At 38.7% G+C, this 26,614-nt stretch overlaps 1 protein-coding gene across 1 annotated transcript; it reads left to right on the top strand.

The window, feature by feature from the left end:
• Positions 1-593: 593 nt before the first annotated feature.
• Positions 594-24,561, top strand: NOX1 (NADPH oxidase 1). The gene is given in 13 exon segments (XM_043569580.1): positions 594-662; positions 5,082-5,177; positions 9,724-9,834; positions 10,076-10,160; positions 10,502-10,653; positions 10,757-10,938; positions 11,027-11,159; positions 17,818-17,910; positions 19,598-19,833; positions 20,051-20,213; positions 20,635-20,781; positions 21,009-21,133; positions 24,438-24,561. Coding segments are annotated over 13 exon segments (1,692 nt in total). The 5' UTR covers positions 594-617.
• The last annotated feature ends 2,053 nt before the right edge of the window (positions 24,562-26,614 follow it).

Raw genomic sequence — 26,614 nt, 5'->3', positions numbered from 1 at the left:
ATCTCCTAAATTTTATTCATTTAGACATTTTGTCACTTGTCCTAGCCAGTCAAGCTGTCCCTAGAGCCAGATTCATCCTCCCGGAGAACATATATAGTGACGTTTCTGAGCTAGCCAGGCTGAGGTCCAAATCGCAGTGGCAGATGTAGCAGCTCTTCTGATTGCCCACCTTAAAGCTTCACATGCTTGCTTCCTGCCCTGCTTCTCCTGAGGTCATCTGTTGATAGCCCTAGCCTTTAGTGAGAAACTTAGCAAATTGTCTTACCAAGGAAAGCAATGCCTCACATTAGGTCATGTTGATAAGATGATGAGAGAGAATATTCTCACTCCAGAAGATTGCTATTTCCTGAAGGGATAAAACCTCACCAGGGAAAACCCCTGTGGTTCTCATAGGTAGGGCTGGTCTACTGAAGCTGATAACATAGTTCCGTAGAAGGAGGAAGGCAGAATGCATTTATTCATTCCTTGAATCTTTTTGGGTAATTGTGCATCTTTCATATCTTAAAGACTCACATACCCTGAACTAGACAGAAGACCTAATCCTGAAGAACGTCTCCAGAATCCAAGTTGTTGAATCATCCCTGCTGCCTAGAGAGACTCCAAACCACCTCTTGACAATGGGCAACTGGGTGGTTAACCACTGGTTCTCAGTTTTGTTTCTGGTAAGCGACATTTCACTATCTATTACTCTTAACAGAGGAAGGAGACATTATATTTGTTAACATTTGTAAACTTATTTGAAATGGAAATATTCCATGTCAATATTAGGCCCACTAAGGCCAGTTATCTATTAAAAAACTCAACTCTAAGAGAACAAATATGTGTTTTGTAAAATCTTCTGTGTATGATATATTTCACCATTTTAGAAAAGGGAAAAATTCAACTCCAGAAATTGATTGGTAAAGAGACAAATGATATAGAGCACAAGTATTTGAAATTTCAATTTGTTTTCATTTTCCATCTTCTCTTTTTCTCTTCCATCTCACTTCTAACTGTTGCCATGCAGCATTCATTTCTCTTCATCCTTTCTATACTGCTAACATCAAGATTTCATAAAATCACTGAACGTTTGATATAGAAATATTCTTCAAGACCATGGCCCAGTGCTGTTGATTATAGAAATGTAATGGGAGCCATATATCTAATGTAAAAAATTTCTAGTACCTACACTGAAAGAGGTAAGAAGAAATAGGTGAAATTAATGTGTAGTAATATATTTAGTTTAACCCAATATATCAAAAATATTATCCTTTCAACATGTAATCAATATTGAAAATACTAATAAGATGTGGGTGGGTAGTGCTCTTTTTCTAAAACTAATATGCCTTATATGTTCAGATTATGCTTTCTGTAATAATTAACTGTGTATTTGGGTGTGATGTGGTTTACTTTTCTACCATATTTCTATTTTTATGTATTCCATCTCCTTTGTGTGAATTCATGTATTATAGAAAAATACAAAAGAAATGGGACTATTTATAATGTCATATGGAAAATCTTTTAATAAATATATATAATTAAAATAAAACATATTTGTCTCCACCTTTTCCCCCAAAGCAACAGCAAGACATATTTTGTTAGATATTTAATTTTTTTAAGTTTATTTATTTTTGAGAGAGAGAGCACACTTGTGAGTGCACAAGGTGGGGGGAAGGGCAGAGAGAGGGAGAGAGAATCCCAAATAGGCTCCACGCTGTCAGTGGAGAGCCCCAATGCAGGGCTCAATCCCATGAACTGCGAGATCATGACCTGAGCCACCACATGCCCCAGATATTTAATTTTTAATGTTTTTTTTATAATTTAAAAATGTATAGCTTGCCATACTTGTTATTTTCTTAACCATGATACTACAACTAAATTAGCTTCATCTTAAAAAACTGAAAGTTCTGACTTTGTGTAGATGTTTTTAATTTGTTTTAAATAATTTTATTTTTAAATGTTTATTTATTCTGAGAGAGTGCATGCACATGAGTTGGAGAGGGGCAGAGAAAGAGAGGAAGAGTGAGAATCCCAAGCAGACTCTACGCTGTCAGCACAGAGCCTGATGTGGGGCTGGATCTCACAAACCGTGAGATCATGACTTAAGCCCAAATCAAGAATCAGAGGCTTAACTGATTGGGAACCCCAGGTGACTCTATTTTAAATAATTTTAAATTATGCTTGACAAAGATGTTCCAATAAACTTTCCACTCAAAAATATTAAAAAAAAGAAAATAGTAATGAGAGCATGTAATGTCATTTGTTTTCACTAAGTTTTTGAAACACTATATGTGTTTTATACTTATAGCATATCTAAGTTAGGACCAGCCACATTTCAAATGATCACATATGGGTAGTGTCTATGGCATTGTATAGTGCAGATATAAACCAACTCCATATATCACACAGTGAATTGATTGCAGAGCCATCATTCAAACTCAGCTTCCCAGTGTTTAGGCCAGATGTTCTTGACCACACCACATATGCACAATCCCCTTTTCCTTACACACACACACACACACACACACACACACACACACCTATCCCCACCCTCATTTTTCCTTTTCTGAGCCACCCCTGAGCTTGGAACTCCCTGTTCTTTCTCAGTTTCCTAGATCTTCATGTTATCCATCCTTCTGGGGTTATCTCTTTTCTCCTCTTTGGGTCCCCAAGGACTGCCCAGGTGCTCAAGGAAAAAAGGTGTAAAGAGCAATCAGATTCTTTGTTTTGCATTTAATAAAAGGCCAAGTGCCTAACTGGGCCAGTTACCCTATGCTTTATATTTTCAATGCTCAATGCAGTGTATGTAATTCCTTTTGCACTAGTTTAGGAGACAGGGAACCCAGGAATTAGTTTCAGTTCTGCTATTAATTGAGTAATCTTGATCAAATTATTTATCCTCTCTAGACTTTAGGTCATCTGTGTGTGGGGGGAGATAAATGAAATAACTAGATACAAATATAAGTCTGTTTTTAGTTCTAAAATCCCCTGCATTTTGTATCCCTCCCTTAGTTTTTGCTTAGAGAGTTCAACACCCATTGTGGTGACTCACATTTAACTATATAGCTTTGAATTTCCACCCCCTACCAACCTTGCTGGTAGGCTCAGACTTCTTGCTATCTCTGACATATACTCCTATGCACTATTTTTTTTTAATTTTTTTAAATGTTTATTTATTTTTGAGAGAGAGAGAGAGAATGTGTGAGCAGGGGAGGGGAAGAGAGTGAGGGAGACACAAAATCTGGAGCAGACTCCAGGCTCCTGTCAGCACAGAGCCTGATGCGGGGCTTGAACTCACGAACTGTGAAATCATGACGTGAGCCTAAGTTGGATGCTCAACCGACTGAGCCACTGAGGCTACCTTCCTATGAACTGTTTTTTAACACAAAAATTAAATTACTCAGAAAACATTCTTACTCCTCCTTTTGCCAGGTCTTCGACTTCATTATCCATTCATAATGGAAGAAATGATAGTGAGGGTGGGAAATGGAATTCCTTACTCCCAAATGTCACTGTATTCTCCTTGTCTACAGTTGGTGATAGTCTGACACAGAGTTCTTTGTGTTTCTCTTGGATCCTGAAATATTTCTGCTCTCTCTAAATAAACTTCTCTTTTCTGTCTTTTGAACTATTGAGGTATCTGTGTCTTTCACCTCTCTTTTTCTATTAGGGTAAATGAATTTCTGAAAGATCCTCAGTTCTGGAAAGGGTGTCTAAGCAAAGGATGCAGGTAGAAGTGGATTGGTGAAGCCAGCCTGGTAATGACACAAGTCTGTAGTTAGCATTTGTTGAGCTCCTACTATGCACCAACCATTGTATTAATCACTTCACATGCTTGATTTCACATAAGCTTCACAGCATTGCTGCAAGGTAGATATTGTTACTACCCTCACTTTATAGGAGAAGAAACTGGGGTTCAAAGAAGTTAAATCACATGTCTGTCTAAGATCATAGAACAAGAAAGTGGTGGAACTAGAATTTGAGCCCAAGGAATTTGTCTTCGATATCACTTTAAATCACTATGCTATGCTGCTAAAGGTGTGTGAACAGTCCAGATCTAGGGACTCTGAATGGGCCATGTCCTAGGCTAATGGCCCTCTACTCATGGGACTGAGATGGTTCTGAGCCATCCTGAGGTCAACAATATATTTTAGGGGCATCCTAATGCCCTAGAGTCCTGCTTGGTTACAAACTAGCACCTCCAAGCTTGGGATAGGGCCACAATGGTTGATTTCCAAGGCAATGAATGGGGCAGTGGGGTCCAAATTGCCCCTTTTCCCAGTGCAGAGACAGAGCTTGAGATAGACAAAAGCAGTCTTAAGAGCTCAAATGAGTCCAAAGCAATGGTAGGTTAATTTGAAAAGAGACTCACAATCTAAAAACAGGAAAATGTGTGTCAGGGTATAATTAAAGAGGCAGGCCCAGGCCCATCTGGAATGGTTTAATCTCTTTCAGATGGGTATTATTATAGATGTTAAATTTATTCTTTGTTTCCTTAGAAATCCATTTATTCACTTATTGCATCTTTTAGTTGCAATAGTTTGCTCCAGTCCAGAAGTTGGCAAATGTTTCCTGTAAAGGGATAGGTTGTATATATTTTAGGATTTGCAAGCCATATGGTCTCTGTCACAGCTACTGAATGCTCCCATTGAATCATGAAAGCAGCCATAAACAATATAAAAATAAGTAGGCATGGCTAAGTTCCAATTCCACTTTATTTACAGACACTGAAATTAGAATTTCATGTGATTTTCACATCATGAAATATTCTTTTTCTTTTCATTTTCCCAACCATTTAAATGTGTGAAAACAAATAAAAAAGTAAAAGCCATTCTTAATTTGTAAGCTGTACAAAGCAAATGGTGAGCTACATTTGGCTCATGGCCTTGATTTGCTGACCATGATCATTAGCGTCTAATGCATGTCTTGAAGTACTAACTCTCTCTGAAAGGCAGCTAGATACTAGAGGGCTTGTACTCATTTAAAATGAAAACAAACACAAAATAGCCAAAATGGTGACATTATTTCCTATGACTTACCTATTCCTTCCCATACCCAAATTTTACTTTATTCTTTGCTTGTTTGTTTGTTTTTTCCTCTAGGCTACTTGGTTGGGGCTGAATGTTTTCCTGTTTGTGCATGCCTTCCTGTCATATGAAAAAGCCGATAAGTACTTCTATACAAGAGAAATCCTGGGGGTGAGTATCATAGTTGTGATATGGGGAATCTCTTTGGGTTTTTTGTTGTTATTTGTGGCCTCAGCTCTTTGAGACCCAATGCCCTGATTTCTTGTAGGGCTAGGGTTACCAGAAAAATACAGGATGCCCAGTTAAATTTGAATTCAAGAAAAATCATTTTTTGGTACAAGTATATACCAAATATTGCACAGGACATATGCATACTAAAAAATCATTCGTTTTTAAAAATCTGACATTCAAATTTAGCTGGGCATCCTGTATTTTTGTTCACTAAAATCTCAGAACCCTATTTAGGGCACAGTCCCCTGATCCAATAATAAAAACACACAGTAAACAAAACTATTAAGCGATCATTTTCAAACTGGTTTCTACAGAAACTCAAGTGCTCTTATAGGTGTGAAGGGAAAGCTAATCAAGTAGTGCTCCTGCCCCTGCCTCTACTTCAACCAAAGCAACCTTTATCTGTTTTATGGACTCCTGTTTATGGTTTTAAGAAATAGTTTGGTTTAAAACAGTAAACAGGAGCGCCTGGGTGGCTCAGTCGGTTAAGCATCTGACTTTAATTCAGGTAATGATCTCGCAGTTCCTGAACTCTAGCCACACATGGGGCTCCCTGCTGTCAGCTCAGAGCCCACTTCTGATCCTCTGTCCCATGCTCTACTCCTCCCCCACTTTTGGCCTCTCAAAAATAAACAAACATTTAAAACATAATAAAATAAGACAGGTAAACAAACAACTTGAAAGCTACCGCTGTGGACTGATCTCAGAGAAAAATACCTAACAAACAAGAGGGATGCTTAGGGAGTCTCTGGGGTGTGTGGTGCTGCAGAACTCAAGGCCTGAAGAAAGGTAGGGGGCAGGTGAGAATAACGGGATGGAGAAAGCTGTGGAAGTCACAGGTCAAGAATAGAAGAAGTAGGGCACATTGGTGTGGTGGTGACCAGGAAGAATCAGGGAGGTGAGAATTATTCTCTCACAGGCTCATCAACCTGGCCATTATCTGATTAGAAAAGCAAATTTGACTGCTAACACTAGTCAGTTTTTCAGTAGGTAAGGGATTTGGTTAAATCACTTTCATCTTGATTAGATAATTAGCTTTCCACAAAGACCCTTCCAATGTACATGCTTAAAGACAGATTGTCATTTTTTTTAAATCCTTCTTTTCTCTTTCTAATCAAAGGATCCATGTTGAGATCACAACTAATTTGAATGTTTTGTTTGTGACGTATTTCATCCTGCTGTTTTCCATTTTAAATGTTGATCCTTGATCCTTCTTTGGAAATTATAACTCCAAAGCAAGTGTTAATTTATTTTAAAAACAGCTTTTTGTTAAGAGAATGATGCAATAAATGTGACTAGTTATTAAGAGCTTAATTGCTTTATGACCAAGAAGTCAGCCACAGAAAAATGAATCATATTGATATCCTGTGGACATTTCGTTCACTTCATTTTAAAAAATCCTCTCTATTAAAAAAAATTAATTATAAACAATACTACTTTCAGTGAGATCAAATGATACTGAAGTGTATAAAGTAAAATGTGAAAATTGCCCTCCCATCCCATTCCCCAGAGACAACCACTGTTAATAGTGCTGTTGTGCATGTGTGTGTAGACACATTGACATATGCTCACACATATATCAGACATACATTTTGTTTTTGTGGTAGGTACTATTCTTAAAAAAAAAATTTTTTTTTAACATTTATATCTTTTTGAGAGACGGAGAGAGGCAGAGTATGAGCAGGGGAGGGGCAGAGAGAGAGGGAGACACAAAATTCAAAGCAGGCTGCAAACTCCGAGCTGTCAGCACAGAGCCTGACACAGGGCCCGAACTCACAAACCGCGAGATCATGACCTGAGCCGAAGTCAGACGCTCAACTGACTGAGCCACCCAGGCACCCCAATAGGTATTATTCTTATACACTTCTTAATCCCCTGTATCCAGTAAAATTTTCTCTTTTTTGGTTCACCATTCTATGAGTTTTGATAAACACACACAGTAGCAAAGAGGTTTTTGTTTTAACCAGAGCAGGGATTACATTGTAGATATTGGCTGGAAATAGCTTCTTACATGTAGTGTATCTCAGATATCTTTCCATGTGAGTATGTAACTAGTGGTGTGCTGGAACTAGCTCATACCAGCTTACAACAGCCAGTTATGTGGATCTCTTCTCAACCCTGTGTTTAATGGTGTTCAGTGACATCAAGTTGGTATCATGAAATCTGCCATGGCAGGAGTATTCACATCATGTCAATTGGCAAATGCTGGAAATCAAGACCCCCCCACACTTCACCTGAAAGTTAAACATATACCATTGCTACTCCAGTGCCTATAGCTGTCATCCTTTTAAGAACATAGCAGTTCATGGCATTGATGTGCCGTAATTTATTTAATCATTCTGTACTGCATTTCTTAAATTCATGCTTCCTCTAGGAAAATACAGTTATTTGATTCACTGTGAAGCAGAACAAATAAGTAACATAAGAAGCAGTTTAAATTTATAGTCAATAAGGGGGAGCCTAGGTGGCTCAATCGGTTAAGCGTCTGACTTCAGCTCAGGTCATGACCTCACCGTTCGAGAGTTTGAGCCCCGTGTCAGGCTCTGGGCTGACAGCTGGGAGCCTGGAGCCTGCTTCAGATTTGGTGTCTCCTTCTCTCTCTTACCTCCCTCGCTCTCTCTCTCAAAAATAAATAAACATTAAAGAAAATTTATAGTCAATAAGACATTAAGGACAGCGACAGTTGAGTTAGAACATCAGGTAGTGCTGATACTGAAAACTGAACATAAATTGGGATATTTCAATGTGCTGTAATGGTAAAAAAAGATTTCCTCTAAAAATAATTTATCCCATACAGATAGCCCCTACAAAATATGGAACTGTGAAATTGTAGTCCTATATTTTCCATTTACTTGCCAATTTTAACTTTAAGAAACCTCTGTGACTCAAATAAGCAAGCTGTGTGAACCAATGTGGAAATGCAAGATCTTTGAGATGAGCAGAGAAAATTTACTCAGAAATGGAGCAGGATGTCTCTCTCAAAAACACTCAGAGTGTGACTCAGCAGAGGGAGAAAACACAGGTCCTATGGAAGAGCCAGGAACAGAAAACAGTGGGGCAGCCCTGTTCACTGCACTGCCTGACATTGTAAGCCATTGTGGACGTTAGGCAGATCTTTATCTGGCTTGATGTCACCTTTCCCTGGGTTTAGGTTGTATGGAAAAATAGTTTTTGTGCTGAACAAGATTATTAGAAAAAGTCCAAGAAATTGTTAATTGTAACCCACATTCTGCCTTTCAGCCAGTTGCTGATAGCACACATGTAAGGCTGGCTAAAGTGCAACAAAAATTGCCTGGCTGCTGCTACCACCTCTGCTGCTATTAGGAGATTGTCACACTCCATAGCCTGCAATCCCAAGTATGTGGAGCTGACTCAGAGATGAGTTGCACAGAGTTAAGAAGAGAAGTTGGACTTAACTACCATGGAGTTCAGCATATTCGGTCCAGCTTATACCTAACCAAGCCTCTTTGGGGATAAATACTTCTTTGAAGCACTGATTTCTTGTCTCCTTTTCTGGCAGCTCCTACTGCTGGATCAGATTGAATTTGATGTATGCTTCCGGGCCACCCAAGGAAGTCAGTTTGAAATTCTGTTCTCAGAATTTCTCCCTTCTGAAATCTCTACCTAAGTTTAAAATTTTTGCTCTGAGGGGTTCACTAGTTTTACTTGAGCTTTATTCAATGATTAAAGACATCTTAAATATAAATGGTTAAATTTTTTATTGTTTATTTACATGATTATTACATGCTTATAATTACATTAGAAAATACAGAAAAGAAAAAATAGTCACCATCTGTAATTATACCTCTAAATATATAAGCTTTATTTAAAGTGCAAATAAAAATATATACAATCTTCAGGGTGCCTGGGTGGCTTAGTCGGTTAAGCATCCAACTCTTTATCTCAGCTCAGGTCATGATCTCATGGATTTGTGAGATTGGGTCCTGCGACCGGCTCTGTGCTAACAGTGTGGAGCCTGCTTGGGATTCTTTCTCTCCCCGTCTCTCTCTCTGCCCCTCCCCCCGCAAAGAAATAAATATACATTTAAAAATAAATAAATAATTAAATAAACATTAAAAAATATATGCACTCTTTGAGATTGTTTTCAAATAACAAACAATAAAGTAATAATTGAGTGTATTAGGCAAAAATACTCATTGCAGAGTATTACATTTGTAGAGTGTATTTGTTTTTTTTTTGATAGACTGTATTTGTTAATGTGAAATTACTAAATCCTGTTCTCTTTTGTATTGTACAAATATTTCCAAACCACTGTCATGAGAATTTCTCAATTCACTATTAAGATCAGCAAATTTTCCGTCATTTGCAAACAGAGTCTACACTGATTGTGCTAACTACTGAATAGGAGGTGAGGAAGATGTAGCTCTGTCCATTCCCATGTCTCAGACAAGTGGACTGGGTGCGTGGTCACCTGCTAGATGATGAGAGGGAAGCAGCTGATGGTCTCTTCTCTCCTCTGCTCCAGTCGGCGTTGGCCTGGGCCCGAGCCTCTGCTCGCTGCCTGAATTTTAACAGCACACTGATCCTGCTTCCTGTGTGTCGAAATCTGCTGTCCTTCCTGAGGGGCACCTGCTCAGTGAGTCCCAGGCACTTGTAGGTCAATGTTCACACTAAAGACAAGAGATCCTGAACTCCTCAGTAGGATGACCTAATATCAAACCCCTAGGAATGGAAGCCAAGGGTCTCCTTTGGTAGCCAAGGAGGGAGGTAAGGTTGGGTGGGTATAGGTATGCTTTGTTTAAGACATTTTGGTTATGGGTTACTAATGTTATAAAGCTGCCTGCAGACATCAGACCTTGATCACTTCCCATTTGTAGTTTTGCAGGCATGCCCTGAGAAAGCAACTGGATCACAATCTCGCCTTCCACAAACTGGTAGCATATATGATCTGCCTACACACAGGTAACTGAGGCAAACCACAAAACTGCAAGGTCGCAGGCATTCAGAGTGTAGTTTCATTTATCTATGCATTTAGACATTCAAAAAGTGTTTATTGAAAACCTGGCACTACTTGCCACACACCATTGTAGGCCTATTTTCATGGAACTTACATTCGATTCTTTTGGTAACAGAATGAGTATAAAAAAAATATTGGTTCTCTTTGCAGTCAAGATTTATTGGGCACCTTCTGTAGACTCGGCATTCTGCTAGACACTATATATAGGATTCTCCTTTTCTAGTAGGGCATGCCTGCCATAATGTTTCTGAGACACTTTTCAATTCCCTTTCATCTTTCCATTTAGCTATTCATATCATTGCACACCTGTTCAACTTTGAACACTACAGCAGAAGCCGATGGGCCACAGATGGATCCCTTGCTTCCATTCTCTCCACCCTATCTCAACAAGAGAGAGATGAAGATTCTTGGATAAATCCTATCCAGTCCCCAAACATGGTGAGTTGACTCAATGGCAAAGCATCTGGAATCTGGTCATGAGCAGGAAGGGCATGGTATGCTTGGTATACATTGTGTTAAGTTGAAATTTCCTCTTTCATAGACAGTGGAGTATGTGACATTTACCAGCATCACTGGTGTCACTGGAGTGATCATCACAATAGCTCTGGTTCTCATGGTGACTTCAGCTATGGAGTTTATCCGGAGGAGTTATTTTGAGGTCTTCTGGTATACTCATCATATTTTTATCATCTACTTCATTGGTTTAGGGATTCATGGCATTGGGTAAGGACTTCAAACCCTCATTCTCATGCCCCAGCCCCTGGCCTTGCATAATTCTTTGTCCCAAACTGTCCTTCTTTGTCCGTCTCAGTGGAATTGTCCGGGGTCAAACAGAAGAGAGCCTGAATGAGAGTCATCCACACAGGTGTGCAGAATTTTTCGAGCAGTGGGATGATCATGACTCCCACTGCAAGCATCCCCGATTTGAAGGGCTCCCTGCTGAGGTAAGAAGCCCACCGACAGGGACAGACTCCTGTCAGGAGCTGTTATTGTTATTGTTATTGTTGTTATTATTACTCTTATTATTGTTACCATTATTAGCTCAGCACTGTGCTGGATCTTCTGGAGGATATATTTTCAAGGTTCCTACCACCAAGGAACTCCAATATCAATGACAACAGGCTAGGGAGTTATCATTAGCAGGGGATCCTGAAGAGAAAGAACTAATGGTTATTGCATGTTGTGAGACCCTCTCCAAAGGTAATAATGATAGCTCACATTATTATTATTGTTGTTATTATTACTATTACTAAAATGTTTTTTTGTTTATTTATCTATTTATTTAGAGAGCACAGGTGAGGGAGGGGCAGAGAGAGAGAGAGCACAAGCAGGGGAGGGGCATAGAGAGAGGGAGATACAGAATCCCAAGCAGGCTCCAGGCTCTGAGCTGTTAGCACAGAGCCTGATGCAGAGCTCGAACCCATGAACTGCGAGATCATGACCTGAGCCGAAGTCGGACCCTTAACCAATTGAACCACCCAGATGCCCTGATAGATCTATTATTAATAGTGTTTGCCATATGACAGGTTTGCTGTGTAATATGGATTGTCTCATTTATACATAGCAATAATCTATGAGGTACGTACATTTTTGTTTCCATTGTGAGATGATAGGACTATGATTCAAAGAGATTAAACTGCCAAGCTCCTACAGTAAGTAACTAGTGGAACTGGAATTCAAGCCCAAGCCTTTTAGATTCCAAAGAATGTGCTCTCGAACACTGTACTGTACCAAAGATTAGCTGTGAAATCAAGTCAATTTTCTTGAGTGGGGGCAAGCATTCTTTTTTCCCAGATTTTTTGAAGTACAATTGGCAAATAAAATTGTATATATTTGAAGTGTACAATGTGATGAATGATACATGCATATTTTGTGAAATGATCACCCTAATGTGATTAATTAACACATCCATCACTTCACGTAGTTACCAATTTTTTGATAGTGATAATGCTTAAAATCTACTCTTTTAGCACATTTCAAGTGTGCTATCCACTATTATCAACTATAGTCACCATGCTTTACATTGGATCCCCAGAGCTTATTCATCTTATGACTGAAGGCACATACCCTTTTACCAACATCTTTCTAACACTCCCTGACCCCCTTCCCCAGGCCCTGGTTAATCACCTTCCTAGTGTCTGTTTCTGTGAGTTTAACTTTTTTAAAAAGCATTCTTTTAAAAAAAAATTTTAATGTTTATTTTTGAGAGACAGAGAGAGACACAGCGTGAGTGTGGGAGGTGCAGAGAGGAAGGGAGATACAGAATCTGAAACAAGCTCCAGGCTCTGAGCTGTCAGCCCAAAGCCTGATGCAGGGCTAGAACCCACGAACTGTGAGATCATGACCCGAGCTGAAGTTGGACGCTTAACCAACTGAGCCACTCAGGTGCCTCAAGCAGCATTCTTAAAGTCAGCTTTCCTTGGTGTTATAAGTACCTGTTTGGAAATTATTATTCAATAGTGGGCATTCAAGAAACTGGGTTCCAGGGAACTCAAGGTGTGCCTCGGGATAATTATTGTGGATATCGTGGTTTATCTTTGCTTGCTCATAAAATATGTTAGATGGAGGAATAAATGGGAGAGGTTTACTTGTGGTATCTCAAAGTGCTCTGAAGGTGATTAAAGTCTTTAAATCTTTAAATCAGTTGCAGAATTAAGAGCAATAGCTCATTCCTCATCTAAAATGGGAATAATATCTTTAAAAAATCTCCAAAAGTTGGCATTTCAAATTAGTAGGAAAAATAGATATATCATTCAGTAGTGTTTTGGAGATAATAGGATATCCATCCAGGAAAAAAGCTGAATCTTTATTCCACACTGTACATTAAAATGTGAATCAGGAATGCATGGATCAAGGATTTAAATGTTAAAGAAAGGAAGGAAATCATAAAAGCACCCTAATACCACATGGGAATTTTTTTTTTAAAGTTCATTTATTTTTGAGACAGAGAGAGACAGAGCATGAACGGGGAGGGTCACAGAGAGAGGGAGACACAGAATCGGAAGCAGGCTCCAGGCTCTGAGCCATCAGCCCAGAGCCTGACACGGGGCTCAAACTCACGGACCGCGAGATCGTGACCTGAGCTGAAGTCGGACGCCTAACCGACTGAGCCACCCAGGTGCCCCAACATATGGGAAATTTTTATCTAATACCGGAGGGTTAGAAAAAATATTCCCTAAATATTTTAAAAGACCTTGAAGCCAGAAAAGAAAATATAATAAATTTGAATAAATATATATTAAAATTTATTGTGTATATATATATATATATTTCAGTTTTTATTTAAATTCCTCTATAGTTAACATACAGTGTAATATTACTTTCAGGTGTTCAATATAATGATTCAACACTTCCATACATCACCTGGTGCTCATCACAAGTGCACTCCTTAATCCCCATCACCTATTTAACCCAGCCCCCACCCACCTCTCCTCTGGTAACCATCAGTTTGCTCTTTATAGTTAAGAGTCTCTTTCTTGGTTTGCCTCTCTCTCCCCTTTTCCCTATACTCTTTTGTTTTGTTTCTTAAATTCCACATATGAGTGAGATCAAATAGTATTTGTCTTTCTCTGACTTATTTCACTTAGCATAATGCTATCTAGCTCCATCCATGTCGTTGCAAATGGCAAGATTTAATTCTTTTTTTATGGCTGAGTCATATTCTATTGTATATATACCACTTCTTTTTCACCTATTTATCAGTCGATAGACACTCGGGCTGTTGCCATAATTTGGCTATTGTAGATAATGCTGCTATAAACATCCAGATGCATGTATCCCTTCAAATCAGTATTTTTGTATCTTTTGGGTAAATACCTAGTAGTGCAATTGCTGGATTGTAGTTCTATTTTTCACTTTTTGAGGCACCTCCACACTGTTTTCCAGAGTGGCTGCACCAATTTGCATTCCCACCAACAGTGCAAGAGGTTTCCCCTTTTTCTACTTCCTTGCCAACACCTGTTGTGTTGTTAATTTTAGCCATTCTGACTGATGTAAGGTGACATCTCATTGTAGTTTTGATTTACATTTCCCTGATGATAAGTGATGTTGAGTATCTTTTTATGTGTCTGTTGACCATCTGTGTGTCTTCTTTGGAATAATGTCTATTCATGTCTTCTGCCCATTTTTTTAACTGGATTGTTTTTTGGATGTTGAGTTTTATAAGTTCCTAATATATTTTGGATACTAACTCTTTATTGGATATGTCATTTGCAAATATCTTCTCACATTCTATCGGTTGCCTTTTAATTTTGATGATTGTTTACTTCAGTGTTGAGAAGCTTTTTATTCTTATGTGGTCCCAGCAGTTTATTTTTGCTTTTATTTCCCTTGCCTCAGAAGATAAATCTAGAGAATGTTGTGGGGTGCCTGGGTGACTGTCAGTTAAGCATCCAACTCTCGATTTCAGCTCAGGTCATGATCTCACTGTGAGTTCAAGCCTTGCTTCGGGCTCTGTGCTGACAGTGTGGAGTCTGCCTGGGCTTCTTCTTCTCTCTCTTCCCCTCCCTCACTCATGCTCTTTCTCTCTCAAAAATAAATAAATAAACTTAAAAAAGACAGAGAGGGGCGCCTGGGTGGCGCAGTCGGTTAAGCGTCCGACTTCAGCCAGGTCACGATCTTGCGGTCTGTGAGTTCGAGCCCCGCGTCGGGCTCTGGGCTGATGGCTCAGAGCCTGGAGCCTGTTTCTGATTCTGTGTCTCCCTCTCTCTCTGCCCTTCCCCCGTTCATGCTCTGTCTCTCTCTATCCCAAAAATAAATAAACGTTGAAAAAAAAATTAAAAAAAAAAGACAGAGAAATATTGCTACAGCCAATGTCATACAAATTACTGCCTGTCTTCTCTTCTAGGATTTTTATAGTTTCAGGTCTCACATTTAGGTCTTGAATCCATTTTGAGTTTATTTTTGTGTATGGTATGAGAAAGTGGTCCAGTATCATTCTTTGCATGTTGCTGTCCAATTTTCCCAACACCATTTGTTGAAGGGACTGTCTTTTTCCCATTAGATTTTCTTTCCTGCTTTGTTGAAGATTAATTGATGATACAGTTGTGGGTTTATTTCTGCGTTTTTTATTCTCTTCCATTCATCTATGTGTCTATTTTTGTGCCAGTGCCATACTGTTTTGATCACTACAGATTTGTAATATAACTTGAAGTCTGGAATTGTGATACCTCCAGTTTCGTTTTTCTTTTTCAAGACTGCTTTGGCTATTCAGGGTCTTTTGTGGATCCAAAAAAATTTTAGTATTGTTTGTTCTAGTTCTGTGCAAAATGTTGTTGGTATTTTGGTAAGGATTGCATTAAATCTGTAGATTGCTTTGGGTAGTATGGATATCTTGACAGTATTTGTCTTCCAATCCATGGGCATGGAATTTCTATTTCTTTGTGTCATCTTCAATTTCTTTAATCAATGCATTATTGTTTTCAGAGTACAGATCTGTCACATCTTTGGTTAACTTTATTCCTAGGTATTTTATTATTTGGGGGGGCAATAGTAAATGGTATTGCTTTTTTAAATTTCTCTTTCTTCTGCTTCATTGAAACATTTGTTTTTAAAAAGCTGTATGGTATACCATTTTTGTCAAAATTTTTACATGATCACTTTTAATGATCTTGAGGGCATTATGCAAAGTAAAATAAGTCAGACAGAAAAAGACAAATACTGTATGATCTCACTTATATGTGGAATTGTACTTTAATAAACCTAGCTCATAAATACAGAGAACAGATTGGTGGGTGCCAGAGGCAGGAGGTGGGTGGTGGGCAAAATGGGTGAAGGTGGTCAAAAGGTACAAACTTCCAGTCATGGGTATGTCAGGTATAGCATGGTGACTATAGTTAATAATACTGTATCACATATTTGAAAGTTGTTAGGAGAGTAGATGTTAAAACTTCCTAGCACAAGAAAAAATTATTTTGCAGCGATGTATGGTGATGGATATTAACTAGACTTATTGTCATAATTTTGCAGTATATATAAATATTGAATCTTTATGGTGTACAATTGAAACTTATATAATGACATGTCAATTATGTCTCAATACAAAACAGTAAATAAAAACTTAAAAAAGTGAATTTGGTATTGGCAAAAGAAATCTCTGTGATATACCATTTTTGTCATTTTTTTCTTAGTAAATAATATGGCCATTGCTATGCTCATACACTTAGTATACACCTTAATTATATCTTTATGCTTCATTTCCCAGAAGTGAAATTTCTGGGTCAAAGAGAAGGAATGCTTTTAAGGCTGTTGGGATGTAGTGCCACTTTGCTTTCTGGGAAGATACTACTAATTTGTCCTCCATTACCTGCACATGTGAATGTGCCCATTTCCCTACATCCCAGTTAATGGTAGGCATTATGGTTTAAAGTTGTTTTTCCCAATGTTAGAGGCTAAAATACTATTTTTAAAATTTTATATATAGAGAGCACATGTGAGCAGGAAAGGGGGGGGAGAGAGAGAGAGAGAGAGAGAGAGAGAACCTTAAGCAGGCTGCACACTCAGTGCTTATTACCACAACCCTGGGATCATGACCTGAGATGACATCAAGAGTCAAAGGCTCAATTGACTGAACCACCCAGGCTCTCCAAAATGCTATTTTGGTTTAATATTCATTTCTCTGATTACTTCTGAGGTCAATTTTTTCCATATTGTTATCAGCCATTTCTTAAATATATTTTTTTTGTGTTTCCTTTGAAGACATGGGGAATCTTTTCCAAATAAGGAATAATATCAAATTGTATAATACCCACTTTCAAGTTCACCAGCCCCATCTCTGCCCCTTTCCTTCCTAGAAATACCTAAGGAAGTTGTTTGCCTGAAACAGCGTAAGAAACCTCATTCCACATAGTTCTGATGTATCGTGCTGAAGAAGTTGTGCAAGAAAGGACATGACTTAGCATTGCTAGGAAATATGTTTTTAGCAGCTCATGTACATATGGGGGCAACCTGCTACCTTTGAGAGGATCTCAGGGATAGAAAGTCTACTTTAAAAAAACGTAGACAAGATAAAAAGTATATTACTATGTTAGGTGTTTTGAAAACCTGAAAAAAGAGGTGATGGATAAATACCAAGTTTTATATACTGTTACCAATACTGTCAGTCACTCACTTTCCTTTTTTTGTTAGTTGTTTTGTTTATAATAATCTGCTTCCATGTTGCATCTACTTTCTCTGTTGTTTTTTTCAGATTGGACAAATTGTCCTGGAATACTGTCTTGGAGTCTTAAAATTAAAATTTATATATAATTTAAGATATTTATACATATATATGTATATGTATAATTATAGGTATATGTATACATTATAATTATACATATAATTATAATGTATTTTATTTCTGTGCTTTTCTATGCTTCCCAGTGAGACTTGTAAAACTTCAGGAAATTATCTGCTTTATGAGTAACAGATTAGCAAATGAAACCATTGCAATTTATTCCTTTCCATTTCCATCCTCAAGTTTTGGTGAAATTAGTGGCTTAATAATGATACATATCAGAAAACTCAATAAATATTACTGAATGAAGTAATATTCAATATTACTGCTACACAAATCCTAAACAAGAGATTAATGTGTAACCTCAACTTTATTCTTTTTCTGTGCAGTCTTGGAAGTGGATACTTGCACCAGGCATTCTTTATATCTTTGAAAGGATTCTCCGATTTTATCGTTCAAAGTAGAAGGTTGTGATTACCAAGGTAATGAATATACACTTTCCCCTAGCTGTGATAAGAGTCTTATTCTTCCTGATTATAGGAATAGATTGTCATGTTGTCACTCTGAAGGGAATAAAAAAGAACTGGGGGGCAATATACTTCAGTTCCTCCAGTGTTGGACAAAACTATGGGAAAAAGGGTTTGGCAGAAATCATCAGCATGGGTCTATGTCAGAGGCTGCAAACAGGTGGCCTGAGCCAGATCTAGCCCACAGACATATTTTGGTTGGCCCACACACTGATTGTTTAGAAAGTTGAATTGGTTGCTAACATTTAAAAATCTGGATAGAGGCTTTCACAGTAAAATAAAAATGGCATTTCTATCTTCTTCCAAAGAATCAGGCAACCTGGTATTTATTTGTGTGTTTGTTTGTTTGTTTGTCTGTTTATAAAATTTATTTAAATTCATGTTAGTTAACATACAGTGTAGGATTGTTTTTAGGAGTAGAACCCAGTGATTCATCACTTACATATGATACCCAGTGCTCATCACAAGTCCCCTCCTTAATGCCCATCACCCATTTAGCCCATCCCCTCCACCTTCAACCCCTCCAGTAACCCTCATTTGTTCTCTGTATTTAAGAGTCTCTTATAGTTTGCCTCCCTCTCTGCTTTTTAAAAAAATTTTTAATGTTTATTCATTTTTGAGACAAAGAGAGACAGAGTATGAGCAGGGGAGGGGCAGAGAGAGAGGGAGACATAGAATCTGAAGCAGGCTGCAGGCTCTGAGCTGTCAGCAGAGAGCCTGACGCAGAGGTTGAAGTCATCAACTGTGAGATCATGACCTGAGCCGAAGTCAGATGCTCAACCGGCTGAGCCACCCAGGCACCCACCTCTCTGCTTTTATCTTATTTTTCCTTCCCTTTCCCTACGTGCATCTGTTGTATTTCTTAAATTCCACATGAGTGAAATGATCTGATTTTTGTCTTTCTCTGACTTATTTTGCTTAGCATAATACATTCTAGTTCCACTCACATTGTTGCAAATGAAAAAATTTCATTCTCTTTGATATCTGAGCAGTATTCCATTGTATGTGTGTGTGTGTGTGTGTGTGTATATATATATACCATTGTGTATATACACACACACACCACACCTTCTTTATCCATTCATCAGTCAATATAAATTTGGGCTCTTTCCATAATTTGGCTATTGTTGATAATGCTGCTAGAATCATTGGGGTGCATGTGCCCCTTCGAATCAGCATTTTTGTATCCTTTGGATAAACAGCTAGTAGTGAAGAATCAGGCAACCTGAATGTGCTGAGTTGCAGTTCCATAGTGCAACCACTGTCTGGACAAAGTAACTGCTGCCACCTTTAATTTTTTAAATGTTTATTTATTTTTGAGAGTGAGAGAGACAGAATGCAAGCAGGGGAGTGTCAGAGAGAGAAGGAGACACAGAATGTGAAGCAGGCTCCAGGCTTTGAGATGTAAGCACAGAGCCCAACTTGGAACTCAAACTCCTGAACCATGAGATCATGACTGAGCCGAAGTTGGACGCTCAACCAACTGAGCCACCCAGGCCCCCCACTGCTGCCACCTTTAGAAAGGGCTTTCGCTAGCAGTTCACCACTAAGACCTGCCCTCCAGCTTTATTCATTTATTTCATCTGCCTGCCCCTGTCACCATTTGAATTTACTTCCTCTGGCCTCTGTGCTCTATTCTTAGGTTGTCATGCACCCATCCAAAGTTTTGGAATTGCAGATGAGCAAGCGTGGCTTCATCATGGAAGTGGGACAGTATATTTTTGTTAAGTGTCCTTCAATCTCTTACTTGGAATGGCATCCCTTTACTCTGACCTCTGCTCCAGAGGAAGACTTCTTCTCCATTCATATCAGAGCAGTGGGAGACTGGACAGAAAATCTCATAAGGGCTTTTGAGCAACAACATTCACCAATTCCCAGGTAGGTCCCCAAGAGCAGCGGAAACCCAGAGCAAGACACAGACAGGCAGAAAAGAGAAAGCAATTCCTTGTTGAACCTTAAGTCTGGTAAGATAGAATATGATTAAAATAAATAGGCACTAAATGAGCAATGGGAACAGCTATGTCTCTGGGAGGATATTTGAGGTTGGGGGTGGAAGTGAGATTTCACTTGCCCATTGTCTTCTGTCTTCTGTCAGGATTGAGGTGGATGGTCCCTTTGGCACTGTCAGTGAAGATGTTTTCCAGTATGAAGTGGCTGTGTTGGTTGGAGCAGGAATTGGGGTCACCCCCTTTGCTTCCATCTTAAAATCTATCTGGTACAAGTTTCGGCACGCAGATCACAACCTTAAAACACAAACGGTAACTCCCTCATACCACTTTGCATCTGGACTGGGCTGGACAGGTCCATTGCTTTCATGGGTTAAACTCTTTACAATTGATAAGAGAGTAACCATTCCTGGAGCTATGAGAGTGAGTGATCACTTCTGTCTGCCAAGGCATCCACTTTTACAGATTCATCACAAGAATAGAGTCTTCATTTTCAATTTGGAATTTAAAATCACCTTGAACCAAAGATGATGTTGGAAGTCTTTTTCCTTAAGGGATGTTGTAAGAACTCTGAACATTCATGCTTTCTAAAGTCTGCTGCTCTGAAGAAGTGATTTTTCAGGTCACTCTTAGATTTGATCAACAAATACAGAGTATATGCTCATAATCATGTCACCACAATGTACATCATGAAGGCACTTAGTAAGGCTATGTTCTCTCTTGCTAATTCCAGATCTATTTCTTCTGGATCTGCAGGGAGACAGGTGCCTTTGCCTGGTTCAGTGACCTATTGGCTTCTCTGGAACATGAGATGGAAGAAATAGGCAAAGTGGATTTTCTAAACTACCGTCTCTTTCTCACCGGATGGGACACCAACATCGTGAGTTCAAACAATACACTAATTCCCAAGTTAGATGCAAGATAAATGTTAGACAAGGTCATGAATGCTGATTGGAAATAATGATTTCTTATCCGCCCTCACTCTCACCCCTGAGTTTAGAAGTGGCCAAAACAAAACAAAACAAAAACAAAACAAAATAAAAGTGGCTAAAGGAAGAAACAGCTATCAGGGCCTGCTTTTTCTAACTTTTATTTCTTTGGCTCCAGGCTGGTTATGCCGCATTAAACTTTGACAAGGCCACTGACATCCTGACAGGTCTGAAACAGAAAACCTCATTTGGGAGACCCATGTGGGACAATGAGTTTTCTACAATAGCTAATGCCCACCCCAAGTAAGTGCATTTTCCTCTAGTTGAGTTTACAGAGTTAGAGTTTAGGAAAGATATTACAGCATGTTGAGCATTTTTGGGAAAAAGATCTCTGGGGAAGAAACTATTTGAATCATTCTCAGATTCTTGCTTAAAACTGAAAAAATTGCATCTGGGGTTTTAGCCAAATAAGGGTTGTGACCTTGTAATTGATAAGAAGACGTTTGGTTCCCCTGCAAGTCCCCATTCAAACAAGGCAAGGAGACTCAGTTCCGATTAGTATTATGGAATAAAATGGAAAACTGGAAAAATCCAAATGCATTATTTTTGGGCTTAATAATCCCTACGTCAAGTAAGAAAAGTTTAGAGTGTATTGTCTAGTTAACTGATGACCTGACATTGTCGGTCTTTCTGGAAGAGTTTTGAGACATGCTAGAGCATATAGGAAAACCTGGTGCCATGAAATCAGCCATTCTAATGGGAAAGAAATTAAGCTGATCATTTAGATAAACTCCTGGAACAAGTTGGCAACTAAGGATCAATTCAATTTCACAAACATTACTGGTTACCTTCTATAAGTTCAGCACTCATTATTCTAGAAGGTTTGGAGGTTGAAAGAGAAATAGGATATGGTTCTTGCCCTCAAGGAGCATACATTTTAATAAGAGATGCATACAATCAACCCAAAACAGAATGATGCACTCCATGAAACAGGTACATAGATATCGAGGGAAGGAAAATGTATGCCAACATAGGGTGATCACAGCAGGCTTCATGAAGGCAGTGGTGAGAATACTTAGTCACTCCGATTCAGATGATCCTGGGTCCTAATGTTAGTTCTGATCTTTCCATTCCTGGGACCTTGAGCTAGAAAATCCTCTAACCTTCAGACTTCTTATCTATAAAACGGGGGTTATATTGAGTAAGTGCCTTCTCTTCTCACTTGCAGAATTATTATAAACATTAAACATATACCTATATGAAAAATGCTCTGTAAACAGGAAAGCAGCATTTAAACAAAAGAGATTATGTTAATTACTGTGTTGAGCTGACCATAGTTGAAGTTGTGAGAATGGATGACATTGCCAGGAGAGAGTGGTGGAGGACAATAGCATTAAGCAATGCTTACATCGTGTGGGAATGGAGAAAGATAAGCCGAGAAGAAGTAGGAGAATGTGGAGAAGTGGTGTCACAAAAACCAAGGGAGGAAATATTAAAGAATTGGAGGTGTGGCAGGGTCCAGGAAATGCTTATTTAACTTAAAGATGATCCAAGCATGTTTATAGACAGAACAGAAACCAGTACATAGAATAAAATAAATATACAAAAATGGGGATGGGACGCGTAGGTGGCTCAGTTGGTTAAGTGTCCAACTCTTGATTTCGGCTCAGGTCATGATCTCATGGTTTGTGGGATCGAATCCCGCATTGAGTTCTGTGCTGACAGCATGAAGCCTGCTTGGGATTCTCTCTCTCCCTCTCTCTGCCCCACCTGCTCATGCTCTCTTTCTCTTTCAAAACAAATTTAAAAAATTGTTTTAAATGTTTATTTATTTTTGAGAGAGAGAGAGAGTGCAAACAAGGGAGGGGCAGAGAGAGAGAGAGAGAGAGAAAGAGAGGGAGACAGAATCTGAAACAGGCTCCAGGCTCTGAGCTGTTGGCACAGAGCCTGACGTGGGGATTGAACCTACAGACCATAGGATCATGACCTGAGCCAAATTTGGATGCTTGACTGAGCCACCCAGGTGCCCCTATGCCCATAATAAAACATGGGCAATAAGAGTTGGTGAGGAAGTGGAAAAATTGTAGGAGAGTTCCTCTCACATTGTTTGTGGGAATGTGAAATGGTGCAGCACTTTGGGAAAACTCTGGCATTTCCTCAAAATATTTAACCTAGAGTTACCAAATGACCCAGCAATTTCACTCCTAAGTATATACCCAGGAGAATGGAAAATAGCCTTTGCTATCCACACAAAAACTTGTACATGAATATATATAGAATAGTGAAAAAGTGGAAATAACACAAGTATCTAATGACAGATGAATGGATAAACAATATATGGTATATCCACACAATGGACTATTATTCACCTATTAAAAAAAAAGTGAAGTACTGGTACATGCTAGGACATGGATGACACTTGAAAACAGCATGTTAAGTGCAAAGAACCAGACCCAAAAGGCTACATATTGTATGATTCCGTTTATATGAAATGTTAAGAACAGACAAATCTAGAGATAAAAAGTAGATTTGATGGTCGAGGGCTGGGAGGAGGTGGTCGGGAGGAAATGGGGAGTGACTGCTAATGTGTGTGGGCTTTTTTTGGTGGGGGATGATGAAAATGTTCTCAGATTAGATAGTGGTGATGGTTGCACAACTTTGTGGCTATACTAAAAAGCACTAACTGTACACTTTAAAAATGTGAATGTTATGACATGTGAATTATATCTCAATGAAGTCAAAAGGAGGGGAGAGGAAGGGATGATAGAAGGAAGGAGAGGGTGAGACCCAGAGCATAATTAGATTATCCTTGGTGAGAAGCTGACCACCTCTTCAGTGTGAGAAATTTTGAAGTGGGGATAAGTGCACAATGGATGGCTCTAATAGCAGCTAACACATATGCACTTGCTATGGGCCACACATTTTTATAATTGCTTTACAAATGTCTTTCATTTAAATAAACCCCAAAACAACCCTGTGAGATGGGTACTATTTTTATACCCATTTTACAGGGGGGGGGCGGGGACTGAAACAGAGGTTAAAGAAACTTGCCTAAATTCACACAGCAGGGATAAGTGCCAGAGCTGTTATTTCTATTTATTTTTTTAAAGTTTATTTATTTTGAGAGAGAGCACAAGTGGGGAAGGGGTAGAGAGAGGGAGAGAGAGAATCTCAAGCGGGCTCCGCACTGTCAGAATGGAGCCTGACATAGGGCTAGATCTCACGAACTACAAGATCATGACCTGAGCCAAAATCAAAAGTCGGATGCTGAACTGAGCCACCCAGGTCCCCCATCAGAGCTGTTATGTCAACCGAGAGCTGGGCTCCAGGGTCTAGCACTGAACCTCTACCCTGCATCAGATCTTCAATCTGTTCTCCATAGAATATGTAAGGATGCATGCATGCTGAGAGCAACAGAAGGCTGGGAGCACATTTGGGGCTTGCAAGCAGAAAACGTGAGAAAACTACAACGAAGAATGTGAGGGAGTCAACTGAATCTTTATGCAAGTTTGTTGGGAGCAGTAGAGGCCTAGCGGAGGCAGTTTCTCCATCCTCATGAACATAGCAGCTTTTGCTGTATTCTTGCCCTATTGTTCTATTCCTGCAGGTCCGTGGTGGGAGTCTTTTTATGTGGTCCTCAGACTTTGGCAAAGAGCCTGAGCAAATGCTGTCACCAGTACTCCAGTCTAGATCCTAGGAAGGTTCAATTCTACTTCAACAAAGATTTCTGAATTATAGGAATGGGGATGGTAATCTGCAGTCTCTCCTCTGAATCTTCAATAACTTGGTCTGGTCAGGTAGGAGCAGCCACGTAAGGACAGTAACATGCATGTTAAACTCTCCCCAGCATTCATTTTTTTTATTGGATTCAACTTTGATGTCACTGATCTTCATGAGGTCACAATAATTGCAAAGCCCATCCTTCCTTGGGAAAATGTGAATCCTTCTGGAATGCCATGACTGCAACAAGGCCTGATAGCAGAGGTGGTTAACAGTTACACAACTTTACCCCAGTTGATATGGTTTACTGTTATTCTCTCCCAGGCTTTTGGTATTATTTTTCCCACCCTCTCACCTTCAAAGAAGATTTCTAAAGTAGGGTTATTTTTTAAATAAAAAATTTATTGCATAATGACAAAACATAATAAGCATAAATAATAAAGCAATGAACATAAAATCACCAAGAACCCCATCCCTATATAACACTATGTACATTCTTACTGTTATTTTAAACACGGTCTTATCCAGTGTGACTAGCAATTTATGCTTTGTTTTTGCTTGTGAAATGATTTTCCTCTTAATGAATCTTTCATTACTTTATCTCTTAATGAATGACTCATTACTTTAGGCTCTCCATTGGGGAAAGAAAATCTTGTAACTATGCTAATTGTAATTGAAATTATATTTTAATTTAAAGCTATATTGTCATTAGCTTGCATTGTTCTGTTGGAAATAACTGCAAAAACTTGAACTCCATTTTAGGGTGACTTAACCGGGGCTCTTTATTGCCATTTTTTATGAAGGGGGGTGGTTTAGCAACATTTAGTTTTAAAAAAAAAGATAATTTAGAAGTTTGATACCATGTTTTGGCTCTTCCCTATTTATCAAGGAATCATTCACCTAATGACATAAGCAAAATGTCTTTTCTCCTATCAGAATGCTTTTTATTTCTGCCATCCACCCAGCTCTGGGATGTTAGTAGTCACAGTGAATTAGTAGAAGCAAAGACTGGGGCCCTTAAAAGAGGCCCACACTTCATTACCCCAAAAGACAATTCAACTCAGATTTGTAAGAATGTTCCTACTAAATCAGCATTATAGCACCTATTTCTCTACCATTAAGTGTCCAAAAATGAATAAACGGTCATTTCTAAGTACCCAGATTTTATGACTTAAAGGATAAGATCCATTTTCAGTAGTCTGAACAAAATAAAGGCTATCATGGGCTCATGATAGCTAATTGTGTTTCATTTATTAATTGGACATCAGGAAAAACTAGTAATGGGTATTTCCATAGGAATTGAGTGGGATACCCCTACTATTGACTTCCTGGATTTCAGCTATCTAAATTAAACTTAGTAATGATTTAGGAAAATGCACAATGGAACCTTGGTGATGTGGTTCCTCTTAGACAACTGCTGACCATATGATAATTTGATCTTCATTGACTTTGATTTGGAATCTTAGTGTTCCTTGAAACTTAGGAGTCCCTAATGAGAAAGGCTTCACTCTTGATTTCAATGTCTAAATATATTGACTCTTCAAGATATGATTGCTGCTAAAATCAACACAATACGGCCTAGAATATTCATGGAAGTAGGCAGAAAAGGTAATAATAATCCTATGTATAATCAACATCCAAGCCCAAATTGGGGATGAGCAGGATACCTAGAAATCTCTTTAGCTATTTTGAGCAAGTTTTTCTTCCTAAATTGTAGTATGAAATATTTTATTCAGCAAACTTTTGTTGTAGTAAATGTTTACACATCAGAGTAGAAAATCCCTCAATTTCAGTGTCTCTCATAAAGTTGATTATCATTGCATTCTTTTGCTTGACGTGTAAGCAATATGCTATTACATTCTCTAAGCCTATGGCAGGCTTTTAATTCACTTAACCATAATCCTAACCCAGAGGGTAGGATTCTGAGAATATAAAGAGGCTCAAAGAGTAGTTCCAGTGGAACTTTACTAATTATTAAGGCATCTCTTAACCTCTTGAGGTTGGCCTGATGGAGAGAAATCATGTTCCTCCTTAATGCCACTATGAGAGAGAGAATGCTAGGCT

The sequence above is a fragment of the Prionailurus bengalensis genome, chromosome X (genome assembly GCF_016509475.1).
Source record: "Prionailurus bengalensis isolate Pbe53 chromosome X, Fcat_Pben_1.1_paternal_pri, whole genome shotgun sequence".
In the NCBI taxonomy this organism is placed as follows: domain Eukaryota; kingdom Metazoa; phylum Chordata; class Mammalia; order Carnivora; family Felidae; genus Prionailurus; species Prionailurus bengalensis.
This window is presented reverse-complemented; position numbering and strand designations above follow the sequence as displayed.